The following is a 25,988-nucleotide window of genomic DNA, read 5'->3' on the forward strand; positions in this document are numbered from 1 at the left end:
TTGTGAAGTTTTATTGAAGTTTAATGAAGTGTCCCGCTGCAGTTTCTAAATCCCCCCCCCCCCCCACACACACACACACACACACACACACACACACGGTGGTTAGCAGACAGTCCCTTATGAACCATCCCAAAACCTGGACTGTGCCATGAGGGGTTACACAGGTTAAGAGTCCCGTATCTGACCTCTGACCCCACCCCTCATGGCACCTGTCCCACCCGGAGGATCTGCAGGGGGTCTCCCAGCCGCGGGGGAAGTCAGAGGTACAGGGTTGCACTGAGGGGTTCATTTCAATTCCTGTGTCCTCGGCTCCAGTTCAGCTCGCTTTTAATTCAGAAGATCACCCCAAAACCACACGCTCAGTCCAGGAGCTTCCACAGACATACTTGCTACTGACTCCAACAGGGCTCCCTGCAGTCCAATCCAGCGGTGTCCGGGCCAGGTGTTTGAGGCAGCCTTGGGCTGTGCTTCCCTGACTGCAGGCATGGCGAGAAGACTCCCTCGTCAGGCACTCGGATCCATTTCGGTTGTTTCAGCTGCAGTTTCTGGTAACAACAGTCAACACTTACACGCTTGATGCCTCATCTGTAGAATCGTATCGCCACTCTGGAGCGGAGAAGACCCGGAGTGGACCTCCCTGGTTCGGCAGGAGTGGGACTGCCGCTGTGAGGCCGCTGCCGTCGCCTCAGATGGCGAGAGGCGGCGGCGGCTCGATGCCCAGCTCCTCCCGCAGCTCCGCCAGGCTCTGCGCCCAGCGCTGCTCGTAGAAGACGGTCAGCACGCAGCGGGCGCCTCGGCCACTGCGCAGTGCCCAGGGGGCCAGCGTGCCGGCCAGGAGCTGCAGCCGCCTGGGGAGACAGCAGGCCAGTCGGTCATCTCCGGCTGGCCAGGACCGCGGGCGGCGCCGTCGCTCGAACCCCGCACCGGGGCGGCGCTCACCTTGCAGAGAGGCGCAGAGGCCCAAGGGCTGCTCCCAGGATGCACATGGGCAGGCCGGTCTGGGCAGCTTCGAACCACTTCACCGCCACCTCCCCTGGAGAGAGAAGGCCATCAGTATCGCCCCCTGCTGGCCACAGGCCCCTCTTAAATCTGTGTGAGTTACAGTATCTGCCCACTGGCCCCAACAACGTGAATGAACACAACCAAGCTAACAGACAGGCAAACTCTGTCCAGGCGCCCGACGCCAGTCACACACTCACCCAGCATGTTGGTGGGCATGCCCAGCAGCGTGTGCATGAGGTCGTGGACCTCACGGTAGCGCAGCATGACGTAGGCCAGCTCCTCGTCGTCCACAAACTTCACCTCCGCCCGGGAGTCCGGGGTCACCTTCTGAGAGGGGGGAGGGGCGCTTGACTGGCCGATTCCAGGACAAGGCGATTGTCAAGAAAACACACCACTCCCCGCGCCCCTCCCCCCCGCTCCCAGCTCACATTCCTCTGAAGAAAGCGCAGGTACTCTCGCCCCAGGGAGCCCTCCGGCAGCGAGCCCAGCACACACAGGTCCAGAGTGGACAGGCGGATCCGGGGGCGCTCCCTGACACCGAGGAGACAGGGCAGAGGTCAGCACTGCACAGCAACACACACACCCCCCACACAGCAACACACTGACACACACACCCCACACAGCAACACACTGACACATAGCCCCTGCACAACGACACACTGACACACACACCCCCACACACTCCGCACAGCGACACACACTGACAAACACACACTGATGCACAGACGCACTCACAGACACACACACCCCCCGCACAGCGACACACACTGACAAACACACACTGATGCACAGACGCACTCACAGACACACACACACCGCGCGGGGACACAGGGACGCACACGCTCCATGTGGACGTACTGCAGGATGCTGCAGCCCTCCGGGTCTCTCCGCATCTCGTCCCTCAGCCGGCGCAGAGCCAGCTGCCCGGTCGTCTCGCCCAGCACCGCCACCATGTCTGCGCGACAGACAGGCCAGGGAGGAGGAGGTGAAACGTGAGCGCTTGGAATGAGGGGAGAGAAAGGAGAGGCAGGGGGTCTCACCGTGCCGGTAGGGGTCCCGCAGCGCGGCGATGCCTGAGCCCACAGCCAGTAGCGCCTTCTGCAGGGGGTTGGTGGGGATGTGGCTCTGGTACAGGTGGTGGTACTGTTGTTCTCCACCAGGGGGCGCCACACCCCCCAGTTCCGAGTGCTGCCTTCGCTCACACCTCCATGCTGACAAGACAATATAGTGCCTTTCATCAGCCCAACAGCAAACATATCAATACCAGCAAGAATCACGTGCGACTGGGATGGAAGGCTGGGCGAGGTTCGGGAGAGACACGTACACGGTCAGCGTTTAGACACACAGGCTGCGGCTAATGACCACAGACGCTGCGGGTGTGCACCTCGGGACGGACAGACGAGCGGTCACATCGTAGCGCTGTCGCCCCCCCCCAGGGGCAGTGGGGTCAACATTACTCCTCGGGGCCGAGTGCCAGCTTAAATATACCAACGTGCAGGGGAGCCTGTGCTCAGTGCAGCACAACGTCCCTGCTACATGAAATCTCACTTTTAGTCCCCGTTTGTCGAGGAGATGAGGAAAAATCGGGACAGGCGAGTTTTTAGAGGCAGGGGCAGTGATAAATGGGTCCGGTACTCAGAGCACTTTCTCAGTCAGCTGCCAGCTCTCCGGCTCCGTGCTTTTAGAGCTGCCAGCACCCAGCTCCTGTCGATTAGGTACGGCTCCGGTCACGGGCCGGAGAGACAGCCGGGGAGCTGCAGCTGATCGGTTACCCTGCGGGCTGCGCGGCGCCACTCTCCCCGCGAATGACGCACATGTGCCACTGCGTACCTGCGCTAAGAGCCGGTGCCGAGCGAACCGGGGCGAACACAGCCTTCCGCGGCGCCGCCAGCATCGTGGCTCCGTCTGTCCAGGGAGACCCGAGCAAGCTCCAGCTGCGACTCCCGGCGCTGCTTCGCAAAAACACACAGACACGCCAACAGGCCCCCTAGAGCGCCCGCAAGCGCTTGACGTCGAAGGGCAACGCGTACGGAAGCCCGTGAGATACAAACAGACTTTATGAGTACCCTTTTAGAGTTTCTGACGCTCGTTTCAAAATATTCGTGATAAGACAATTTCAGACCCTGTTGGCTCGGATTGCAACATTTTTTACGCAATTTTCACTTTCACAACTTTTACGCAATATAATCCCAGTAAATTCCGAAATGACATTTCCCTGAAATAACGCCAATGTCCCAACAGGCGATGGTGAATGGATAAGAGCATTCAACACACCTTAAACAATGTTTGTTCTTTCACCAACGCGTTGTTTAAACACACGGAACTGTGTACATTCTGTTTCTACTGGCTAATTTCAACACTAAATTAAGCAGTTTACCCGGTTTTCATCAGTTTCGTGGGGTGAGAAACGGACAAAAACACATTTATCTCCCTGGGTACCGAGATGTAAACAGCGTATCTTTCTCCCCCGATAGCCTCGGAGCGAACTGTAACCCTCTCTGCGACCAGTTATAATGAATCATTTAAGACAACAAAAAAACACCTATGTTGCGCTTTTTTTTCCCTCCAGGAATTACACGCACAAAAATGCCCGACACAGTAAGCGGCTTCGTATTTGAAACTAAGTGTGACCCGCCAATACTGTTCAAAGGTAATCAACACCAGCGGGTTTCTGGGGAAATTCGTTAACCTCCTTTTTTGCGTACGAAGCTCATTTGAAAACGTCAGCGGAGCCCGCACAGAAAACCCGCACCGCACTGCGCACAGTGCCAGCCCCCCAGTGTGAACCGGGACACGAAAATATCAGGCAACAGCCCGTGTAAACGGTACATTTGCATAAAAACTGACGAAGCCCAGAAACACAGGCAGGTGTTCAAAATATGAAATGATGTATAGAATAATAAATATATAAGAATATAGATTATTGTAGCCAGCAGGTATATCACCCTGTGACTCCGAAGCTCACTGAGGCGGGCTGGCGCCCTCTGGTTGTCGTGAAGGGGAACCCCTGCTGTGTAGTGCGAGGATATTCTAACCAAGGTGTGGAGGGCTCACCGGCATCTTAAGGTAAGATATAAGATAGAACTTTATTTTCCATCCAAAAGAGTGGGAATTTGTCTTTGGCATCACCACACAAAACTACAAAAAACATCAACACAAAATAAATACACACGAAACACAAACTAGTCATAGACCTGCAGCGATACACATACACACACCTCGCTCGGCCCTTATGACACCGCCACGCAGACTCCTACAGCTCCAGCTGCGTCTGGCAGCTTTCTACACCGCCTCTCTGAAGGCAGCAGTTGAAAATGGGGGTGAAGAGAGCGGGAGAGTCATCAGTGACGAGCTGAACTTTCCTTTGAACTGCAGTGCGATAAGCGCTTTAAGCAGTTTCTTTGGTTGACTAATTATTTTACTAGCATTATTAACAATTCTGGCCAATTTCCCTTGACTCTTAACACTCAGGAGGTTCTTTCTACCAGCATTCAGTAGACCCGGTCTCCAACCCTTTCGTCGTCCTGATACACATAAATACATGCCGACTAGCCCGCTTAAAAATGCAATCGGTCTTTTCTGCAAAGTGTAAATGTTCATCTATTACTGTTCCTAATTTTTTATTACTGTTTCTTAATTGTTTCCTAATTCCTAATTCGAAACACTGAACAGCCCCCTGAAATCCTGTAGGCTGACTAATAAGGGAGTAAGGCTGAATATCTAACGTATCTCCATCACTCTTCACTCCGGACAGGCGAGACTGTCAAGGGCGGGAAAATGAAGCCCCATTCAGGTGTCCCAATTTCTCGGGATGTCGTACCGCATGTCACAGCTCAGTTCACCTGCTCCACGGGTTTCGAAGACCCCGTTGTAAAGCGCTTCGGGATCTCTTGGAAAGCTAAGAAGCGATTTATTACAGAAAGTATTTTGTAGCTAAAAACAGAGGACACCGTTCAGTCCTCAGTAATAAATATAATTGTGATTGAAGATCTTTTTTCTAATTATTATTCGTTTGCCCTCTTGTTTTAGGGTTGATAAAAGGCAGAAATAGTCGATGTCCTTGATTTCTCAAATTCAGTTCTGCGCGCCTCGGCTAGCGGTTAAATTCGTTAGAGAATAACCGCACACAAGTTCCCGGGACGTTTTTGGAAAACAGACACAAAGTTTCCGGGGTGTTTTTTTAAAAAAAACAACGTCATGCTACTTAATAATATATTTCACCTGGATAAAAATATCGTTTCCATCTTTTAACTAACACCCCCCGTCTCAAGAGAACTGATCAGGCTTATCTGCACGGGCGCGCACGGCTTGGTGGAGAAGTCTCGTGTTTTCTTTCCGTGGGGGCAGGTTTGCGGGTTCGGCTACATCAGCTGTATCACGTCCATCACTGAGGCTACATTCGGGCGCTTTACTCCCCAAAACAGAGCGTTGAACCCCGACTTCAGTTAACAGACAGCGGGGAGTGTCCTTGGTCACCGGGGAGGCAGAAGAGAGGCGGCGCGAGACATCCGTCCACTGTCACGGCCCGTGTCCTTCTCTTACCTTGTTATAGACCTGCCAATCAAATTACCACAGGGCGTCCTGAGAGACCTCGAACCTCCTTCCAACGTCTTTCAACGAACACGCGTGCTTACGAGCGTCAAACTATTGTTTTATGAATATAGCAGTTCTTTTCAGTGTTATGTCAGACGGTGGGGCATTAACCAAGAGTTTGGTAACCGAGCAATACAGTTCGGCAAATCGTAGCCCAGGCGAGGAAGGGAGAAGCGACGCGTTGAGTTGAACAGCTCCTATATACATCCTGGGTTGTTAGTTTCACGACAGGTTTCCAACGCAGAGCTTCCACCCGCCCCCACACAAAGAGGCGGGGCAAACGAAAATATAGTGACCAGGCTGTATAAAGAGTTATAGACTCGGCAAGACAGACTGTGGTAAGTACAGCTCCGCTTCTGTCTCCATCCAGCGGTGTGACATCACCGCAGTCGAACCGGGCGCCGGCGGGGCGGCAGTTCCTTTATTGCGCAGTCGAAGCGGGCGCGACAGCTGCAGGGCAGCTCGGGTGTTGAGCAGTCTCTCTCCGCGCCGGCCTCGGCCTGTCTCCCGGGAAAGAGGGACGAATCTCAGCACGCCCGCCGAGCGCAGCGCCGCGGCAGGACGCGGGGCGAGAGGTGGTGCTGGTTCAGCTCAGTGTGAGGGCGCAGACCTCGCTGCAGCTGTCATTTCCTCGACACCGTGTCACCGAGTTCTCGCGTGGAACTGCCGGGCGTCTAATCGAGCCCTTTCGCTGCAATATCTGCCAAAGCCCTCGCGGGTTTTAGTCTTATTTCTTCACTTTTGTTTTGTGCGAATGTCGGACGTTTTAGGACTCGTATTTCGGAAGTGACATGCAAGCGTAGCCATTTGCTTAACAAAGTCTGAATAAGCACAAACTCAGTGCTGGGGTGTAAGCTGCTGATTGGTGCAATCTTGTGTAACCAAGTGTAAAAACTGCAGAAGAGTTGTTTTCACTTAATTTCATTGGAGGAATGTTAAGAAGACAAGCAACAGCCGAGACACAGCGGGTTGAGACTCGTTAGTAGCACTGCACTGAAAGATTCAGATGTGAATTAGAGTCTCCACGTTTTTTTCCGCTTATTAGAGACAAAAACAGGCGAGGTCTTCCTTCATCAACTGTTCCGCGTTTAAAGTGCTTATTGTCACACGTCTCTTGTGACTCTGATCTCACATCCACTCTAGCTCGCGTTTCATTTTGCAGTTTACCTGCTGATAAATACATACATACGGTATAGATCACTTTCACAGCCTTTCGACGAGACGTTACGAAAATATTCTTTTCAACAGAGTGGAGACGTACATGTCGTAGTGATATACACCACACACTATTTACAATTATGGATAATAAAAAACACCGTTTGTCCAGAGAGGAATGCGTACGTTTTCCCAAATTCATATCCAGTAAAGACACATATCTGCTCTCTGCCTATTAAAGCAAAGTGCAATGCTGTTGAACACACCGAACAGATCGCAGCACTCTGCACCAGATACACCAGGATATACGGAACACTGGGAATTGCATTTATTTCCAGTCCGAGCCAGTGACAGCTGCTCCAGGCCCCACAAGCTGCCAGTACCAAACCCGAACACAGATCTTCCCTTAACAAACTATATTACAATATTACTATATTACCAACTATATGACGGTAATGATGCCTGGCTGATCAAGCTCACGAGGACAAGCGACACTAGCGTCAGGCGACAGCTCAGCCTAGTCTGCCTTTTAAAAGACCCGTCTAAATTCTGCACCCGGGCTGACCTCTTCCCTGAATTCTGCAGGAGACTCGCTCTGCTTAAACCGCAAATTAATTAACTTGGCGAAAACCTGGCTGTGCCATAGAAACATTTTATAACGCAATAATGCTTACACCAGAAACCTGGAAAAACAACGACATTTTCACTCAGCACGAAATGTTTTTACGTTTTTCCTCACCTTGCGTTCTCGGCAAAAACGTTACCTGCTTTCTGCGCACTTCCGCTAAGAGCTCGTTCGCGATTGGCTGAGGCTGAGCAAGCCCATGTCGCCACCAGCTGGCCGAAGTGTTTAACTGCGACACCGTATTGTTGGGGATCAAAATCGATTGGATCGCAGAAATCATAGTTCTGTTTCCCAAGGGTTCTTCACACGTCTGTATCCCGTTTACCTTGATTTCACAAGTATGCATTCACGTTTCAGAGCTGAGGTAGAGCTCAGTGCGTGGGGGTCTCTGAAAAAGCGCGTATGACTGTGGGTCGATGCAGGTTGGCGCCCTGAAGCCAGTCCCTCCCAGGCCGGGGTCAGACTGCCCCGGCAGCACAGCTGCGCGTCCCCTTGTGAGCCCGAGGCGGAGAGCCGCTGAGCTCAGACGCGGAAGCTGCAGGTTGCCAGTAACAACAGCGGAGTGTTTTGGTCACTGGTGACATTTTCTGCACTCTTTGCTTTTGTGGGCCTCATGATTGTTTTGGAGGCGGGGTGCTGACAGCACTCTTTCTCCCTGCGCTCCAGGGTGCTGAGGCAGCTCAGAGCGCACTGAGTGCTGGTCTGCGCCTGCAGTTCCTTGTGCCTTCCAGCAACACTCCTCATGATCTCGGCTCACTGATCGTTGACTTAATTGGAGCCATTTAGCCGAATCTCCCAGCTCCTCGGGTTGAGGAACGCGAGACTCCTGCAGGGCCTGGGCGAAGGGGAGGGCGAACAGACTCTGCTGGCAGAGCAATGGGTGGCGGTGAGGATGAAGCCCCTGGTTCCAACCAAATACGTTCGTTCGCGTGACTCTCAAACAGATTCAAGAACAGCTGTAGAACAGAGAGGGGACCAGATGAAGATATTCGTGTATGAGTTATGTTTATCCACATTAATTTCTATATTTGGTGTAAAAGATAAAAATGGGGTATAATGCACCCCAGGAGACAAATGAATGCTTGCATGATTAATCTTTCTATTTACGGTCAGAGAAGTGAGATTAGAGTCATGTGTTCCTTTTTTGTACTCTGTAATTTCCCTGTTTGTCCAAGTTTCTCTTCCTTCCAAAACTTCTGAAATAGATAATAGTCACTGTGCAAACCCTCTCCATCTCCCTTCTCAGAACCTCTCCTCTCCACAAGTACTGTAAGAGTTTCAATGTCTGATTCAGGGTTTTCTTTTTTCCACGAATGGAAAAACACTTGCTTTCAAATATAAAATTAGAGGCTCCTTTCATGCCCACGGGTGTGGAAACTGGTGAAGTCAGGAGGACAGTGCGCAGGCACAGGGCAGAGTGATGATGAGTGCACGAGTGCGCACTGCCCACCGCCGAGACAAGACGTGATGTTGTTTTCATGAGCTGCTGTGTTTGTTCTCTAAATACTACCTGTGCTGTAATGGAAAGGTTTTCTTTAGTGCTGTTGGGTAAACATTTGTTCATAAACATGAGGAGAGAAACCAGGCTGAAGCTTGTTTGCTAATGGCTGTTGGAGGATGTGGCGATGTGTTTTCTGCTTGAGTTTAACTCCCTAGATCATGGCCTGATCTGCATGATTTGGGTCTTTCTTTCTGGTTACACACAGAGCTGATCTGAGCGATGAGGAAGGAGGAAGAGGAGTGATTGTATCATTATGTAAAAAACTCTTTGAAAAAGATGAGGGCAAAGGAAAACCGGTTTCTGTTTTTTGTTCTTTCTCTTGATAATGAAAGCTGATATGAAATTCCTACCCAGTGTTCCTTGTGTTTCTTGATATTCTTCCAGGGCTCAGGGCTGAGCAGTGTGCCATGATCTTCACAAGATCTGTGATTCACAGAGACGCACTGAAAACTGGCAGCTGACCGCTCACAGCCCACCACAATGAACACTATTGCTGTGTCATTGTGGATCGACAGAGACAATGGACTAACATCACAGCCCCATGTTAGAAACCTGAGAAGGGCACAGACGCCCTCTTGCCTATCTGGATGTAGAAGCCCATTTATCCCTGAGATTTCTCAGCCTGCTTCTCAAATGAAGTATAGAGACTTGGCCCTTGACTCATCTCCCTGATGGATTGGCAGCTCTGTGGCCCCTGTCTCTCAGCTGGTCTCAGGTGTGCTGCTGTATGAGAATGTCATTGTGCGAGAAAGACAAGGGCAGGACAGCTCACAGAGGATGTTGGGTAACAACGTGGTGCTGAGCAAACACTGAGCAAAGAGACAGAACCTGACATTAAACTGCTTAAGCCCTCACTGTGTGTAAAGAAAGGCTATGGAGGCAGTACTGGGGCCGGCATCTCACCTGGCTCTGTGGAGCTTTGTGCCTTTTACATTTCATGGACAGACAGTCCAGCCCCGAATACGTAGAGTTCACCCAGCTGTCACTCTCTACTGCCTGACTGCTAGAGCTGCTACTGTTACTGAACTCTTTCATCGAGAGCTATCATCATCCCTAAGGGGGCATTGCTGCACTTGGAGTCTTTACAGATCCTGTCAGCCTGTGGCTCAGCAGGGAGTCTATGGGAGATTCCCAGACCACCCCACACACATTCCTTCCGCACATGCCTTTCAGCTCCAGTCACTTCCTCCTCACCGTTCTTCCCAAAACATGATTCCTTTTAAGTCTATGTCTAGCAAGGAGATACAGAAGTGCTCACTCCCGCCTGCCCACAAACCAGCCACATGGATAATTCATGCTGCTATGTTCACACTTGACAATATGGGAAAGCCCCTGTCACATCAGACTAAATCAAAGGGAGGAACACCATCTGAGTTTGTGTCCTCTCTTGTTTCTGTTCCTCTTTAATAATCCCAAGTCTGGTTTCCCCAGGTGGTTATGCTCTGCAGGTGTGCCGGGGCAGCTGTTACTGATACTTGGATTTGGCTCTGGATCTCTGCAAAATGAAAATGTTCTTTTCATTTTCCCTTGAAGAACAAAAGGGGAACAAATGTGCCAAAACCCCTGAGAGGGAAACTCATTTGCATTTCTGAGCATTCCTCTGTGATTTACAGTAACGTATTTCCTGGAGGGGACAGTCTGTCCTCTGTTGCAAAAGCAGGAAGAGTGCAATTTTTCTGAAACTCTGGCCAGGGTCTGGCTCAGCGTCATGATGGATTTGAACCAGTTATTTGCTGCCATGAATTAGGGAAATCAAGGGAAATGGACAGTTATGGATACATCTTGAACTCTGAAAAACAGGGGGCACTACTTCACCGAGAGACTTGTGCAGAGCTGGAACAGAGCATCTAGGCCTGGCTGATGAAACTGCTTTAAATCATTAAAGGAGAAGGCCCTGAGATCATGGAGCTACGCAGCAAACAGAGCAGAGAGCCCAACCTGTCCTTCCCTTTCGTGTTCCGAGTGTGCTGTGAGAGTGGACTCCTATGTGTTGGTCACCTCTACGTGGTATAGGAGACAAGTTGCACACAGCCGTGTGTGTGACTTCCAAGCATCAACAATTGAGTGCGTGTTTCAGCGAGTGTGAGAATGTTCACCTGTGAAGATCACTGGGCTCTTCTGACAGAAACAAATCTTTAAGAAGCCCAGGAGCCCTAATGCAACCTGCAGGAGCATAGCACAGCGCTGAGAAAGGTGCGCCTGAACCCGAGGTGTGCATACACTCGTGTGAACATCCGTTTACTGGCTGCTGTGCAACATGTGTGTGCAAGCGTCTCTTGCAACTTCAGTGTTAAAAATAAAAGGCTGAGAAAAGGGAATTTCGGGCACTTACTATAGGCGTTAGCTCCGCGGCCAAAATAGCCTTCTGAGAAAAAGAATCTCCTGTTCTAGTTTTATTTCCAGACTGATGATTAATAAGAATTTTAGAAATAAGCTTCTGCAGAAGCTCATTTCCCGTGAAAAGGGAAAATGCACTACAGGACTGTCAATGTATCCGGTTTCTTAATCAAGTAGAATATTATCTTAACTCAGATGAAGGTGATTTTAGGCCCCTGACTAAACACAGTGCTTGCTCCTGAAGGCCTGGGACCGGTGAGAGGCAGGCAGAGTGGGACACTGACCCCAGAGACACTGAGCCACACTGCCAGCCCCCTCAGCAGTCTGCTTCAGTGAAGCCACCTTCGGGACAGACTGAGCAGAATAATCCCACCAGCAGCAAGCTAACTAACCAGCTGCCACACAGCACAGTCAACTCCTCACGCAATCAGCCTGTCTAGCAGGCAAGCAGTTACTCAAGTTGTTAACCGCTCTGTGTGAGTACTCAGTGCTCAGTGTGCCCCTACCTCAGAGTGCTGCTCAGGCAGAGTCAGAGTGTCAGTCGCTGGAGATGGCTCGTTTCCTCCCGCTCAGCCTGCGTGCAGTGTGTTACTTGCTGTGCGTGTTTCCCTCAACAGGCAGGGCACACGTCTGACTGAGGGGCTGACATGGCGCGCTCCTCCTCCTCGCTGCCCTCCTCGCTGGACTCCAACCTGCCGGGCATCCCGCAGACGGTGCTGTCCGTCCCCGTCGAGCCCAAGTACCTGTGCCAGGCGTGCAGGCAGGTGTTGCGGAAGCCCTTCCAGGCACAGTGCGGGCATCGCTTCTGCATCCACTGTCTCAAAGAGCTGACCAGGTAGGGCAGGACTCGCTGGGCACCTGGCCTGGCACACGGCAGCGTCCCGCGGTACCACCACCACTCACCGACAGACAGACCTAAACACACCGTGCTCCTACAGAACTAGAAAACCTCGTTCTGCTGAAGGTTTACAAGCTGCGTGAGCTGCCAGACCTCCTCTCCCTCCAGTTTACCGCTAGAACATTGTGGCCAACCAAGGCCAGTAACTGACTCAGCTGAACAGCTGCAGCTCTCCAGCCCCTGCGTCACCGAGGACAGCAGCAGCAATACTGAGTACCAGCTCTCCTCAACCTCATTTTTCAGTATAAACCTAATAAATGTAATACAAAATCACAAAACAAAATCTGTGATGGACACGGAGATAATTCCCACACTGCACCAGGGCTGCATGTCTCAATAGTACCGCGCAGCTCCAGCAGTTTCTTAAGAACTTCCGACATCATCTCCGTGCTTACTGGACATCCTAGTAGGCGCTGGGGGTGTGTGGGGGGGCGGGGCCACGCCTGTGCTGGGGAAGTACTTGACCACTAGATGGAGCTGCGCCCTCTCGATCTGTCCAAATCCGCGGAGAGTGCGAGACGGATGCTTTGCCAATAGTGGCGAGTCAGCCGACACGGAGAGGCTCGGCTCAGGCGTTGGCCGCAGGGCTGGTGGCTGCAGTTAGCAGGAGAGCCAGGGCGGAGAGGGGTGATGTACAGTCATGCCTACTCCTGGTCAGGCGCCAGTGAGACTGGAGCTATAGACAGCCTCTCCCAACCCTGAGGAGACTGCAGTCTAGATGAAATCTGTAGAGAGAATTGCTAGGATTACCAACCAGAGGCTCACTGACTCATTTCCCTGCGAAATCGCTGAAATCCTGTAGAAATAATCTGCATGTGTGTCTGTCGGCTGCAGCTGTCAAGTTGGAGCAGCAATCCTGCACGATCACGCTGCAAGTCTCCAATTTCCCCCCCTTCCTCCTCCTCCTCCTCCTCCTCCTCCTCCTCCCCGCTGGCAGCAGCACTAGGCTCTGGGAGGTTCCCACAGGAAAAACATAGATCCCATCGTTTCTGTGACAGCCCCCAGGGAAAACAAGGGGTGGGATGGGATGGGAAAAAGATTTTAAGAGAACGGCGGGTGACGTAGTCCCTGCTCTCGGTCCTGCGGATTCGGCGCAGTAACTCGGTCTCCCTCTCTCTGTCCAGCTCAGGGCCCTGCCCCTGTGAGGCCTGCAAGCAGGAGGGAATATTTGAAGAGCCACAATCTTTACTGGATACAAACGCTGTAAGTTGCGTCATTCTCTGTCAATTAGAGTATTATCTAATTAATCAATCTTTATCCTTAAATAGCACCGTACACCACACAGTGCTTGATAGAAAACTGAACATTTCAGCAGCAAGAACACAACACTCAGTTGTAGACTATACTGATTCACATTAAGCCTGAACTCCCTGGCACTGGAGAGCAAGTCCGGTGTATGAAAGGACTCGGCAGCCTGTCCCACCCATCCACACTGCGCCCTCTCAGCAGCATTGCCCTGACAGGCTTTACAACGATCATGGAACACTGGTAGTCCTGAGGACACCACTGTGGTGTTCTGGAAAGATTAATGCATAATGAAAACTCTTTCATGTGTTTCTGCAAGTCAGATGAGAAGTGTTTAATTCTTTAAAAACAAGAAAAACCATCCGCTTGGCTCTGGGGGCAGACTCCAGCATGTGACTGTCATACAGTCACAGACAGACAAAGACGGGGAGGGAGTTTTCCTGCAGAATTTAGGGTGAATGTTCAATTTCCTTTGGCTGAACTGTGTACGGCTCAAGCCCCTGCATCACCACGGCCAGCAGTCAATCACCGGATCAGCCGTCTAACCTGCCTGCGCAGTGGCAACATGATCATCTCTCATCTGCTCCTGCATCAGGATCCTTCTCCTGACTCAGACCGCTGTCCCCTGCAGGTTCGCTCACTACAGAGAACTGCCTCCAATAACAAATCAGCACAGCTCCTTCTTCAAACAGCCTGGAGTCTGTGGAGCCGCTGTGCTCAGCTGTGCTTGGGAACAGAGTGAGACAGGGAATAGACTGAGAAAAGACTGGGATGGGCGCATGCAGATGGACTGGGATAATAATAATAATTATTAACTATTTTATATAGCACCTTTAAAGGTAGCTTCTCAAAGCGCTTTACAGGATGACAATAACAATAAATAAGAAGAATACAACATGGATGGGAAGGACTGGGATAGGCTCAGACACACTGGAGATGGATCAGGATTGACTGGGACCGATGGAGGATGGCCTTGAGTGAATGGGACCGTTAAAGATGAGATTCTCTCCATCTCTCCCCCTCACTCCTGAAGCTAAAATGTGTTTTTCCTTTTCAGGATGGAATTAACCTTTACTTGTTCTCTTTAATGAGTCTGACCAGTGAGTGGCTCAGTTCAGCCACAGAGAGTGGAGACGGGACGATGTAGGATCAGTGATGCTATAGGTCTTCAGGACTTGCCTGGGTCCCCTATTAACAAGAGATTTAGAATTGTTTCTCCCTTTTTATTTGATTTTCCTTGTCCCAGTCACTCTCCCCCTTCACTCTTCGCAGGCTTTTCCAGACAACGCAGCACGAAGGGAGATCGAGAACCTGCCAGCCAGCTGTGCCAACGAGGGCTGCACCTGGAAAGGGGTCATCAAGGAGTACGAGGTGAGGCCGTGTGCGTGTGCGTGTGCGTGTGAGGCATCGACTCACTTCTAAAAGCCTGCTGTTCTGATCAGACTGCTTCAAGTGCAGAAAGAAAGATACAAGAGAGTGTCCACAGACTCTGTCATCTGTACTCGGAGATAATAAGGCAGACAGAAGCTAGAAGCCAATATTGCCTCACAAATAATCAATGTTGTCATAAATACTCACGATCGACACCTTCACCACAAATCAGAGGTAACGGGTTGTGACTCATCTTGCAGGGAGGGGTGGAAATGGCAAGAACAAGAGGGGTAGCAGATCAGGCCAGGACAGAGTGACTCGCTCACAAATACAGTCTATTCTTCCGACATCCTGTTCATCCCAGAACAAACAGGAAAGAAAGGGACATGGCCAGACTCCAGTGCGGTTACCACACGGTCTCCCACGAGGCCAGGACGATGCCTGGTCACAAGCAAAGAGCAGGCTGAATGTTCCTGCTGCCACTTTTCTTTTTAAAAGTACATAAATTCACCACTTTTCCCCCAATTTAAAGCAAAACCTCCTGTTTATTGTCCCATTGGGGAATTTCGTTATGTTCATATTCATACTTCATATATCTATAAACACCAGACACCTTTGGTGCTGCAGTGTCGCTATTAAAACGTCTCGCTAAGCGAGGCCCTGCATGGTTGAAGGTCAGTGCTGCACTGTCGTTACTGGTTAACAAAGGAAGAGCAGCTCGGACTGGACAGAATGCAAATGTAAAGATAAAAAGAGAAGCCATTGCAGTAGAGGCAGGAAGTGGAAAGTCCCTCCACCCCCTCCACCGCAGGGCGCGAAGGTCACAGCAGAGCTGGAAAGTACCTAGAATATCAAGCGCCGCCGCAGCTGGGCTGTTCTGCCGGCTCCTCTCATTGTCTCCAGCTGTTCAGCGTCTGGCAGCTGATTCACATCGGGCTGTTTGCATCTTTTGAAAGGCAGGACAGGAGAGACAGAACCCCACAGACGTGAATGTAAAATGGCCCGGAGGGTGAGACTGCAGCTTGCAGACTGCCTTGTAATTATCCTGTGCATATACAGACAGAAAGAGCCTTCTGACCTGTCAGACCCAAATCCAGTGACTCCTGAAGACAGTGTTGCGCCAGCGCCCTTCCTCCCCCTGCTGGAAGGAGATGTTAAACTCCCTCGGAGCACTCCGGTCCGTCTTCCTCCTGGCAGCGGTCAGATCTGCGACTGTCCCAGGAGCCCTGTTCCGGCCAGGCCGGGCCTGTCAGCTGCTCCCCGTGAAAGGGCGATGCGGAGCGCCGTGGCAAACACTGCGTCACGGAGCAAGAGCTGAGCAGCACACAGGGAATACCGAGAAAGCAGCAGCGGACGGACAGTCCAGGCAGAGAGAGGACAGGAGGCAGCTGTGTGCTCGGCGTGCCGAACCCGCGGGACACGAATCGGACCCGCGTGCGAGATTGCGAAGGGCTGCTGTACTGTGCTGCAACTGGCTGCACGCGCATCGAGAAATAAAGTCAGTCAGCTGGCTAGGAGAGCTGGGATCACCGGGGTGCAATGAGCTCGGGGCAACAGGGGGACATATTGAAGGGCGGAGAAGGGAATAGTTTGCAGTAGTTTTGTTCTCTGGGTGTTCACGATCTCTGGGCCCCATTAGGTTTGAGAGAAAGACCATTTCCTGCTGCTCCCAGAGCTGATGGACTGTAATGGGAACCAGCCGTTATGTCAACAGAGATCATTATAAATCTCTGTGGCTACAGCACATGTGGCTCAGAGCTCAGGCCGGAGATGCTAAATATTTAAAACCTTCTTGAAAACTCAGTTTCATCGAAAAACACGCGTTAGCATTTTTAGTGCTGATTCACTCCTGTGGTGGAAGCCCGTCGGGTTAAATTCACAGATATTTTCAAGCTGTTCAACAAGGGCTTTCTGCAAAACAAGCAGTTTTTTGTTTCAGTAATGGCAGGTTTCTAATGATCTACTTGGGGGATTTTAAGAGCGTGAGGCTTGTGGTGGAGATGGGACAGTACAGGAGAGAGCAAGGGAGGACAGAGAGAGGCAGAGAGGCTGTACTGACCTGCTGACCGGGTCCGTGCACCTGGCTTCTTCCGAGAGCCTGATGGACAGTGTGGATACTGCAGACGTCTTCCTCCACTCCCTGTCCCTCCTCCTCCTCCTCCTGAAGCAGAGGGGCTGGGCTCTGGCAGCGAGCACAGGCACAGAGAGCAGCCCTGCCTCTCCTTTCTTTCATTCACTCCTGCGAGTCTTCCCCCCCCCCCCCCAGATTCAGACACCATCCCCCCGGCCAGCGATTCGCTCATGGCTGCTCCCAGACGGAGTGGGCTCAGGAAAGGCAAGCCCCTTCTGACTCCGAGTCTCTGGGCTGCAGTCCATTCCAAGTTTTAGCAGCTGCAGGGCTCCTATACAATACCAGCATGTGAGGGACTGACACCTGCTGGCTTGCAGCAGCCCTGCAGCTGTTCGAACAGCCCCCACTGCCAGATTGCTGAGGGCTGGTGTGGGAGCAGGTGCTGATGAGATCTCAGCACGATGAACAAGCTCTTCTGCAAATGTGGGCAAAGCAGGAACGTTTCCAGTCGTTAGCAAGGCGGGGTTTAACCGTCACTACAGCTTGTCTTTAATCTAACTTCTGCTTGAGCAGACATGCTGATCAGAGCCCACATCTCGCTTTGCCGCTTCAGCTGTGTGTGTGTATGCAAGAGGGCTCTTGCTGCTTTGAGACACATGCAGACTCCACAGGACAGTGAAAGCATGTCAGTGACCTGTACCCTGTTTGACATTTACAACTGCAAATCACAGTGTCATCGCCTGGAACTAAGCCCCTAGTGGCCTCCTCTCTGTTAAAGGAATCGAAACCGCTTCACACACCCAGCTCAGGTGTGCTGCTCTATAGTGAGCTTCAAGAAAGTGTCCAGGTAGAAAAGAGACACCACACGCAGGCAAGCACACAGGAAATGGGTTTCTTTAATCTCGAGCAGCACTGTGAAAGAACAGTGACTAAAGTCAACCCAATGGAGCCCCACAGTGAAGTGACAGCACAGTGCAGCTCTGAACACACAGCCAGCCTCTTCATAGTGTGAAAATACTCAGTCTACTACCAGAGAAAAAACAGCAAAGTACTTCAGCCTCTGTTTTCTACAAAAACAGTATCTGAAAACACCAGCAAGCTCCTACTTTTTAGGAGCAATAATATAAGCAAGTAGAATCCTTAAGATGAGTACTAAACTACTTACTTTGACCTTTCTAGAGTCCCAAATAAGCAATCACCAAAAGCCAGCCTGTCTCTCAGGTCTTCAAACCCAAACTTATGTTTGCCACAGCCTTTTAAAGCCAGCAAGGAGGTAGCATAATACCTCACAGCTGAGACTCTTTAGACAGGAAATGAACAGGCCATGTCCCCAAGGCATCCTGGGACACGTAGTTCTCCATAACTCCTGCACAGAGGAAACTACAAATTTTTAAAGAGATGGGGTCAAAGAAGGTAGGGGCTTCTCAAAACTGTAGGCACAAAGTACCTCGCTCTATGACCCTGCACCACAATTTGTCCCAATAGGAAGATAAATAAAAAGTAGAAATTGAAAGAAACACCCAACCGTTGATGTTCAGGAGGCTGGAGGCACCTCCTGTTGTAGAGAAGCCTGGGTCTGCTGTTGTGATCCAGTTCTGCTGCTTTGTTGCCCCACAGAGAGAACGTTCAGACTCTTTAACTGTCAAGTTTTCTTTGTCAAAAACTATAAATCTCTGCACTTAGGTACAACAGTCGTTTTTATTTTACTCAAAAGATTTTCGGAATGGCGCAATACCCGCTTAGAAAGGGGACTTCAGTGCTGTCGTGCTGCGGCAGTGTTGTGCTTCCCAGCTCTTCTGCGTGACCCTAACCCCGCCCCTGACCCCACAGAGCAGTCACGAGGGCAGGTGTGAGCTGGAGCGCGTGCAGTGCGCAGCCTGCAAGGCGCTGATCCGCCGCAGCGAGCAGGAGCGGCACAGCGAGCGGGAGTGCGAGGAGCGGAACCTCAACTGCAAGTACTGCAAGGTCACCTTCAGCTTCAAGAACATCAAGGTGAGGCCAGCAGGGGGCGCCCGGGTGCGAGCGGTAGCCAGGGGCACGAGAGTCCAGAGTCCAGAGTCTGCTAGTGGGGTTCTGGTTGCTGAGAGACAGGGGGCAGTAGTGAGCAGCCCAGGGCGCGAGGGGATCAGGGGCAGCTGGCAGGGCTGAGAGACAGGGGGCAGTAGTGAGCAGCCCAGGGCGCGAGGGGATCGGGGGCAGCTGGCAGGGCTGAGAGACAGGGGGCAGTAGTGAGCAGCCCAGGGCGCGAGGGGATCGGGGGCAGCTGGCAGGGCTGAGAGACAGGGGGCAGTAGTGAGCAGCCCAGGGCGCGAGGGGATCGGGGGCAGCTGGCAGGGCCCTGGGGGCTCAGGGCTGCTGCCCAGCCGGAGGCTCCTTGTTCCCAGTCGGAGTGTGACGGCCTGTCTCTCTCCCTGCTCCAGGCTCACGACGAGGTCTGTCAGAAGTTCCCGCTGCAGTGCGAGGGGTGTGGGAAGAAGAAGATCCCGCGGGAGAAGGTCAGTGTCTTTCCTGCTGATCCGGCCTACTCCAGCGTTCCTGCTCTCCTGTCCGCACTGAGGCTCGGGAGCTGGGGGAGGGGAGGGCCGGCGTCATGATCACAAGCCCTATGATTCTTCATTCAATACTCAGGTCAGGGCTGGGAGGAGGACGGGAACCTGACTTTATTTAAACCCACCTGGCTGGGCAGCTTGTTCCAGACTTCACCCTGAGCAGAGTCATTTATCAGCATCTCCTTTCCAGCTAATTGTGGGAGAATCCACCCCTCACCTTTAACAACCTCCAGAACAGCCCATTCGCGGTGTCCCAGACTCCTAACCTTGATCACACTCGCTGGGAGGTTTATCTCCCAGAGAAATGACACCCTTCTGTTATCGTAACCGCGCTATTTCAAAAGCTGAAAGTCCCTCCCTCATCACTTGCGGTATCAGTGTGACCAGCAGCGTGATGCTGCAGAGGCGTTTCTGGTAAAAGGATATCCTGCCTTGACTGGCGAGACGGGACGTTCCAGGAAGGAAGAGGGAGGGGCAGTGTGGCCCCGGGGCCCAGACCCACAGTGCAAGGGCTCGAGCAGTCAGAGCGGCTCTGCCCGGGGCCCTGCTCCCCTCTGACTCTGCCCTCCCCTGCCCTGGCGCCAGGCCCGCAGGGCACACGTCTGTCCTGCTTGGCACTGATGGACAGGCTGGAAGTCCCCCTTTCCAGTCAGGAGGGAAAACAACACAAAAGTTCAATATTAATAAGAACCGAGTCCCTTCCTACCTGCCCAGCACTCTGGGATTTTTCTAAGTGCCTGCGAGGAATTTTTTAGCCCAATTACTGTTACATGAAACCTTGACTGTGTATGACTGTTAAACACTGTAGCTTTATTATTATTATATCTCTATCTACATATTTATTTAACTGCTTCTCTGCACCTTCCACAGTTCTCTGACCACATCAGATCCTGCGGGAAGTTTAAAGCCGCATGCCGGTTCAGTATGGTGGGCTGCAGTGCTGTGGTGAGTACTGACCGGACGACCCAACCCTGTAAGGATGAGACAGACAGGATGGCCTGTCCAGGCTGTGGGACTGGGCAGGAAGAGCGATGGGAGCTGGGCTGCCAGGCAGAGGAGAAGCTGATTGTGTTTAGGCAATCCTGGCGTGAACACAGATCCACAATGAAGCAACAAAAGACTTGAAGCTGTGTTCACTTTTTCTTCTGAAATGAATACTCCTGTATTTATCCCATGACTTCATTCTGGGATAAGAGACACAATGGCTGCTGTCTGAGCACTGTGACCTCAGGGTCGCCCTGTGACCTGCAGGAGACCTGTGCTTGACCTCCCCGTAGACCCACCCCTTTAGAGAGGCAGTGATGGGGGAGCTGCACTGACCTCTGACCCGGAAGGAAAGTCAGTGATCCCCCAGCAAGGCTGAAAACGTTGCAGTTATAGCAGGATACCCCCAGAGAGGGCTAGAATTGACCATACCAGGACCCTGACCATTCCATCTTCCAATCAAAAGAACCTGGAACGCTGTCATGGGGCTCCCGTGTGGGCCTGGTGCTGTGGTCCCTCACTCTCCCTGCTGCACTGGTCTGATGAGCAGCTGGTGATTCCTAACAGGGTGGGTGTTAAATAGCAAATGGAAGAACAATCTCAGAAAAATCATCTCAATATTAAATCCCAATCCCCTTCTCCGGTCCCCTCAGCGGGCTGTTGGCTGAAAGCACTGCGTTGGCTGCCTGAGCTTCTCTGAACTAGCAGAGACAAACGCACAGAGGAATTCCCTTGGTCTGAGCCAAAGGTCAAGAACTGGAAATAATATTGCATTCTAGCTCTGTTCCTGGTTCACGTCACAACCACAATAAGAATGACTTCAGCCTATTAACATTATTCAAGAGCTCATGAAATACATTTTATTTAGTGCCTGAGGATAAAATGCAAAGGATTAGATGCAGGCGAACACTGCTCCCCTTGCTACAAGAATCATCCTTGTTAACAAGTAGATGTGCCACCTTCTAGAGCCGACTGCAAAGAAATAGTCCACTATTCCTCTTTAAAATCAAGGTGATGATGCTCTCGGGAGACACCTCACACAAGCCCTCCCCCAGCTCAGCCCCAGTGCTATCAGTTTCACCCGGATTGAACACTGTGACGAGCATAGCTGTGAGCGGTTTAATATTGGGAACTAAAACTGCAGATTCATTCAGTTCCTGAGAGCAAGAGTCACAGAGGAACAGAGCGATTTCAGTTCAGTTCTTAGTATCAACTCATGGCCAGGAAAAGCTACCTCTGAATGAATTGCTCACCTTTTCGCTGAGCAGATATCCCCTTTCCCTTTCGATGAGCCCAGCCCTGTGGGACTGGAGCCACAGTGAGTCTCTGCACAGCCTCTGGCTTCAGGTCCTTCCTGCTGCGCCTGTAGCTGCAGGACCTAAGTCTCAGGCTGAAGCTGGAGGCCTCGGTCCTCCTGTTCAACAGCTGCAGCCGAGACAGGGCTGTGTAACAGGGGAGAAACGAGAAGAAACGAGTTTTGCTTCTGTTTTCTGCATTTAAGACATTTTTTAAGGTGGAATAAACCCTCCCTGCTGTTTTTCAAACGAAGGCTTGTGTGATCAGTTCATAACTGCCAGCTGTGTGACATGCAGCCAGAGGTTAGAGGACTGTGGGAGCCTGCACGCTTGTGTTGTGGCAGTGCCAGGCTCTGGGGGGCGCTGTACTGACAGCGGGTGTGGCCTGTCTGTGTTGCAGCTGGAGAATGATAAGCAGAGTGAGCACGAGCAGTCCAGCGCTCAGGAGCACCTGGCCCTGCTGCTGTCCGCGGTGAGCGGCCTGAGGCAGCTGGCGGCGCTGCCGGAGACGGACATGGCCTTGGGTCTGTACCGGGCCCCCGAGGACGGGCCGCCCCCCAAGGCCGCCGCCTGGGCCGGGCTGGCGCAGAAGCTGGGCGCCCTGGAGAACATCGTGTGCGTGCTGAACCGCGAGGCGGAGCGGAACGCACTCAAGCTGGAGGCCTTCGCCCGGCAGCACCGGCTGGACCAGGAGAAGATCGAGAACCTCACCAACAAGGTACATGCTCATGGGATAGCGGCGGCTCGCTCGTGGGCGCACGCCGATCTAGAGCCAGTGTGCTCATGGGATAGCGGTGTCTTGTTGGTGGGCCATGCCGATCTAGAGCCCCTGTGCGTGCCCCCCCGCAGGTGCGGCAGATGGAGCGCTCCGTGGCCATGAAGGAGCTGCTGCTGGCCGAGACGGAGCAGCAGTTGCGCGAGCTGGAGTACTGCACCTACGACGGCGTCTTCATCTGGAAGATCACCGACTTCACGCGCCGCCGCCAGGACGCCGTGGCTGGCCGCGCCCCTGCCTTGTTCTCGCCAGGTCAGTGCGGACAGTCCGGATCCCAGGGGGGGCAGCTGGGCGGGCAAGGCCGGGATGTGCACTAACACCGGCCCCCCTGCCCTCTCCCCCCCAGCCTTCTACTCCAGCAAGTACGGCTACAAGATGTGCCTGCGCCTCTACCTGAACGGCGACGGGACGGGGCGCGGCACTCACCTGTCCCTGTTCTTCGTGGTGATGAGAGGCAAGAACGACGCCCTGCTCAAGTGGCCCTTCAGCCAGAAGGTGGGCAGCTCTTCCAGTGCGCCCGAGTACGCCTCTCTCCGGGGGTCTTGTCCCCCTCTCTCATTCTCTCCCCCTCCTCTCCCTCGCTCTCCCTCCAGGTGACCCTGATGCTGCTGGACCAGAACAACCGGGAGCACATCATCGATGCCTTCCGGCCCGACGTCACCTCCTCCTCCTTCCAGCGGCCCGTCAGCGAGATGAACATCGCCAGCGGCTGCCCGCTCTTCTGCCCGCTGTCCAAGCTGGGGGGCAAGAGCTCCTACCTGCGGGACGACACCATCTTCATCAAGGCCATCGTGGACCTGACCGGGCTGTGAGGCTCGGGCACTGGTGCCGCCCGGCCGGTCAGAGCTCCTCCCCTGGGCGCCGCGACCTCTGACCCGGCTGGCAGGGCTGTGCAGCTGGAGCTGGCACCCAGCTTGGCACAGAGGCCAGGCGGTGTGAGTCAGGGTGCTGATAGTGAGAATGACATAACAACCTGGATTTACCTGGCTAGATATAGAACTATAACCTTAGCGTGAAGTCTTGGCGCAGATGTGGCTCCTCTGCAGGTCTGGGAGAACGTGGGGGCGCAGGTCCCCTCTGAGGGCAGGCAGGTCCGCACCGCCAGCGAGGGAGTGGGGCTCAGGAGGGGGAGCCCCACAGATTTAGACCTTGGTGCAAGAGGGAGAACAGGAAAAAATAAGAAATGCGGTACACCCCCCTTAAACGTCACACGCTGTCATTTCTTCAAACACAGAAACAAGTTATGAGTCGTCGCCCGCTTGCTGTAAGGAGAAATAAGTGGGAGCAGAGACTGAGTGTTTGGTTCTGAGCTGTTGGAAAGTGACTCGGGGACGGTCCCCGCCGCCACTTCCTCCCCTCGGCTCAGGCAGCCTCAGCCCAGCACTGCGAGGGGGAGAAGAGCAGTGAGCGCCTGTCTGATTGTCAGCGGGACGGTCCCGGGTTCCAGGAGCCTGTGTGCTTCGCGTAGTGCTCCTCCTACCTCTCGTTCTCCTCACCACAGCCAGAGACCTGTTAGGAATAATGATGATATTATGTCTAATAATGATAAATATATTATTTGTGCACAGTGGCTGTGCACAATTATTGTGGGGATTTACTGGGGAAGCTTTACAGAGGGTAATTTTGACTGAGCAGTGGGCGTACAGCACACATGCAGGAGGAGAGCTCAGCTGGTTTGGTCCAGGTGTTGGCGTGGCAACGCCTCACTGGATACAGGGTGGCCTTGACTAAAATCTCCATCAGCACCCGAGCCCCGAGAACGAACACTGAAGTGAATTCAGTGTGCTCTCTGGGCAGACCCTGCTCCGGCAGGCATGTCCAGCGGCAGGTTCTCGTACACAGCTCAAAAAGACAAAGCAAAAAAGTCAGGATGGTTAATATGAACTTCTCGAATACCTGCGCTCGGCATCCTTACAGCAGCCTACAGCCAGAAGTGGTGGGGCCCAGCTGTGCAGCAGGGGTCTGAGCTGCATTCTGCACTTGACATGCTTCTCAAGGAGGCGGAGAGAAAGAGAGAGGCAGACAGGGAGTCCAATTCTCCACATAGAACCAAAAAACACAATTCTCTGCTTACTGGAAAAAAAACGTTAATTAGCAATTTAACAAAAACTTATGTGTGGGAAATTTCAGCAGTTTCCTGGATCAAACTTATCACACCCTGTGAGCAGACAGTGGTCGGTCTGCGCGATACCGGGGGTAGGGGGCGCCAGCGAGCTGCCAATGAAGTGGATCCATTGGGCAGAGGCGTGAAGACAGTGAGAGGGGTCTGGCCCGGCCAGCTCCAGCTGTTCGCTCTCTCCTTCTCTCCCAGCACGCAGCAGGGCAGGCCCATACGAGATCATCTGACCAGCTATATTTAATACTTTAATGATAATAATTATTATAATAACAATAAATCTGTGAGTTCATTATGTATGCATTTTACATAATGAATGATATTTTTAAGGACTGGGGAATAACAAGGACAGAGAGAGACAGGAGAGCTCTGTTACAAAAGATAGATGGAAACAAGGTTGAGAAACCAAAAAATGATATAATATGAAGTATTACTCACAACAAAAGCCGTCTGTTATTGAACATGGTGCGGTCGCTTGTGTAAGACTTAGTTTCAGTGTGCTACAGTGTAGCAGAGAGGAAACTACAGTACTATTACTGCACAGATGTCCAGGTGTAGCATAAAGAGGCCCCAAAACTACATTTACAAAAACAGCACTGATTTATTTAAAATATAATAAGAAAACTAACAATTTTTTTTTAAAAACTAAAAAGCAAAAAACATATAGCTAAAATTCAATTCATTTTATTTTTATATAGCGCCTTTCACAACAAGGTTGCCCCAAGGCATTTTAAGAATGCAAGTGACCATACTGTGCATGTACTGAATACAGAAAATGTGTATGTTGCCTACATAACACAGCAAAAGCAGGGCTATTAAGAAATTAGTAGAGTTTATGTATTTAGTGTTGTCAGAAAGAGGCCAGATCACAGCATCCATCATTCTGTCACCCCAGGGCTGTGATCTGGGCGCAGTGAGAGGGTGTGGGAGCTGTGAAGGGTCATCTCTTCTTTCCAAGAGGCACAGAGCCTGTAACCCACAGCTCTGATTATCTAGCTGCAGGAGTCATAGTTAATTACAAAGGCTGATACCTGGGTTAATGGAAAAAAGGATCTAATGCAAGCTAATCCTTGGATTAGGATCCATACTTAATATTTAATATATGTTTTGCTTAATAGGCTTAATGCAATGGACATTAATGTCTCAGTGCCTGTTTTTCAGATTATTTTATCGAATTGTACTTTGCGTTCCAGATACCTAGAGTGCTACTAACTGATCTGTTTCATGGTCTGTCGGGTGGCGATCACTTTGAAGACACTCTGTGTTCAGACTCTACTCACGGCAGTGTATCGTATATTTATTTCATTAAACAGTTTTCATCAGTGCCGTGTTGAGTTGTTCACCTCAAACGCCTGTGTCCAGTGTAAAACCCCACACAAGGTCCACTGGGGAGACGTACACACGATCCGCAGGGCTCCAGTTCAGGAGATTGTACAGGACCCGTCACCCCTGACTGGAACAGCTGGCTGTA

At 52.0% G+C, this 25,988-nt stretch overlaps 2 protein-coding genes across 4 annotated transcripts; one reads left to right on the top strand and one right to left on the bottom strand.

The window, feature by feature from the left end:
* Positions 1 to 3: 3 nt before the first annotated feature.
* coq4 (coenzyme Q4 homolog (S. cerevisiae)) lies at positions 4 to 7,532 on the bottom strand. Of its 3 annotated transcripts, none has more exons than XM_088940396.1 (7): positions 7,490 to 7,532; positions 2,043 to 2,213; positions 1,861 to 1,957; positions 1,431 to 1,533; positions 1,200 to 1,329; positions 940 to 1,033; positions 4 to 848 (listed from the first exon to the last, which is right to left on the bottom strand). In XM_088940396.1, exons 3-7 carry the CDS (start codon positions 1,953 to 1,955, stop codon positions 686 to 688), a joined length of 585 nt encoding a protein of 194 aa, XP_088796522.1. In that variant the 5' UTR covers positions 1,956 to 1,957; positions 2,043 to 2,213; positions 7,490 to 7,532; the 3' UTR covers positions 4 to 685. The 3 variants fall into 3 exon arrangements, with proteins under 3 accessions (XP_088796522.1, XP_088796524.1, XP_088796525.1); XM_088940398.1 differs by lacking the exon at positions 7,490 to 7,532 and adding an exon at positions 2,833 to 5,798; XM_088940399.1 differs by lacking the exon at positions 7,490 to 7,532 and adding an exon at positions 2,833 to 5,796 and having other exon boundaries at positions 4 to 545.
* traf2b (Tnf receptor-associated factor 2b) lies at positions 5,898 to 25,839 on the top strand. The gene is made up of 11 exons (XM_088940395.1): positions 5,898 to 5,933; positions 11,831 to 12,048; positions 13,236 to 13,314; positions 14,629 to 14,727; positions 18,629 to 18,790; positions 19,219 to 19,293; positions 20,218 to 20,292; positions 22,027 to 22,344; positions 22,476 to 22,653; positions 22,748 to 22,896; positions 22,995 to 25,839. Exons 2-11 carry the CDS (start codon positions 11,861 to 11,863, stop codon positions 23,211 to 23,213), a joined length of 1,542 nt encoding a protein of 513 aa, XP_088796521.1. The 5' UTR covers positions 5,898 to 5,933; positions 11,831 to 11,860; the 3' UTR covers positions 23,214 to 25,839.
* The last annotated feature ends 149 nt before the right edge of the window (positions 25,840 to 25,988 follow it).

This window comes from Atractosteus spatula, chromosome 23 (assembly GCF_055471065.1).
Source record: "Atractosteus spatula isolate fAtrSpa1 chromosome 23, fAtrSpa1.hap1, whole genome shotgun sequence".
In the NCBI taxonomy this organism is placed as follows: domain Eukaryota; kingdom Metazoa; phylum Chordata; class Actinopteri; order Semionotiformes; family Lepisosteidae; genus Atractosteus; species Atractosteus spatula.

What these genes read in the sequence shown, in the direction of transcription:
- traf2b (XM_088940395.1), top strand. Translation starts at nt 11,861, where the DNA reads ATGGCGCGCTCCTCCTCCTCGCTGCCCTCCTCGCTGGACTCCAACCTG. An exon ending in AGAAGATCCCGCGGGAGAAG is followed by an intron (nt 19,294 to 20,217) that starts GTCAGTGTCTTT and finishes CACCTTCCACAG; the next exon opens with TTCTCTGACCACATCAGATC. An exon ending in TCGAGAACCTCACCAACAAG is followed by an intron (nt 22,345 to 22,475) that starts GTACATGCTCAT and finishes GCCCCCCCGCAG; the next exon opens with GTGCGGCAGATGGAGCGCTC.
- coq4 (XM_088940398.1), bottom strand. Translation starts at nt 2,896, where the DNA reads ATGCTGGCGGCGCCGCGGAAGGCTGTGTTCGCCCCGGTTCGCTCGGCA. An exon ending in GAGGGCTGCAGCATCCTGCA is followed by an intron (nt 1,534 to 1,860) that starts GTACGTCCACAT and finishes CCTCGGTGTCAG; the next exon opens with GGAGCGCCCCCGGATCCGCC. An exon ending in TGCGCTTTCTTCAGAGGAAT is followed by an intron (nt 1,330 to 1,430) that starts GTGAGCTGGGAG and finishes CCCCCCTCTCAG; the next exon opens with AAGGTGACCCCGGACTCCCG.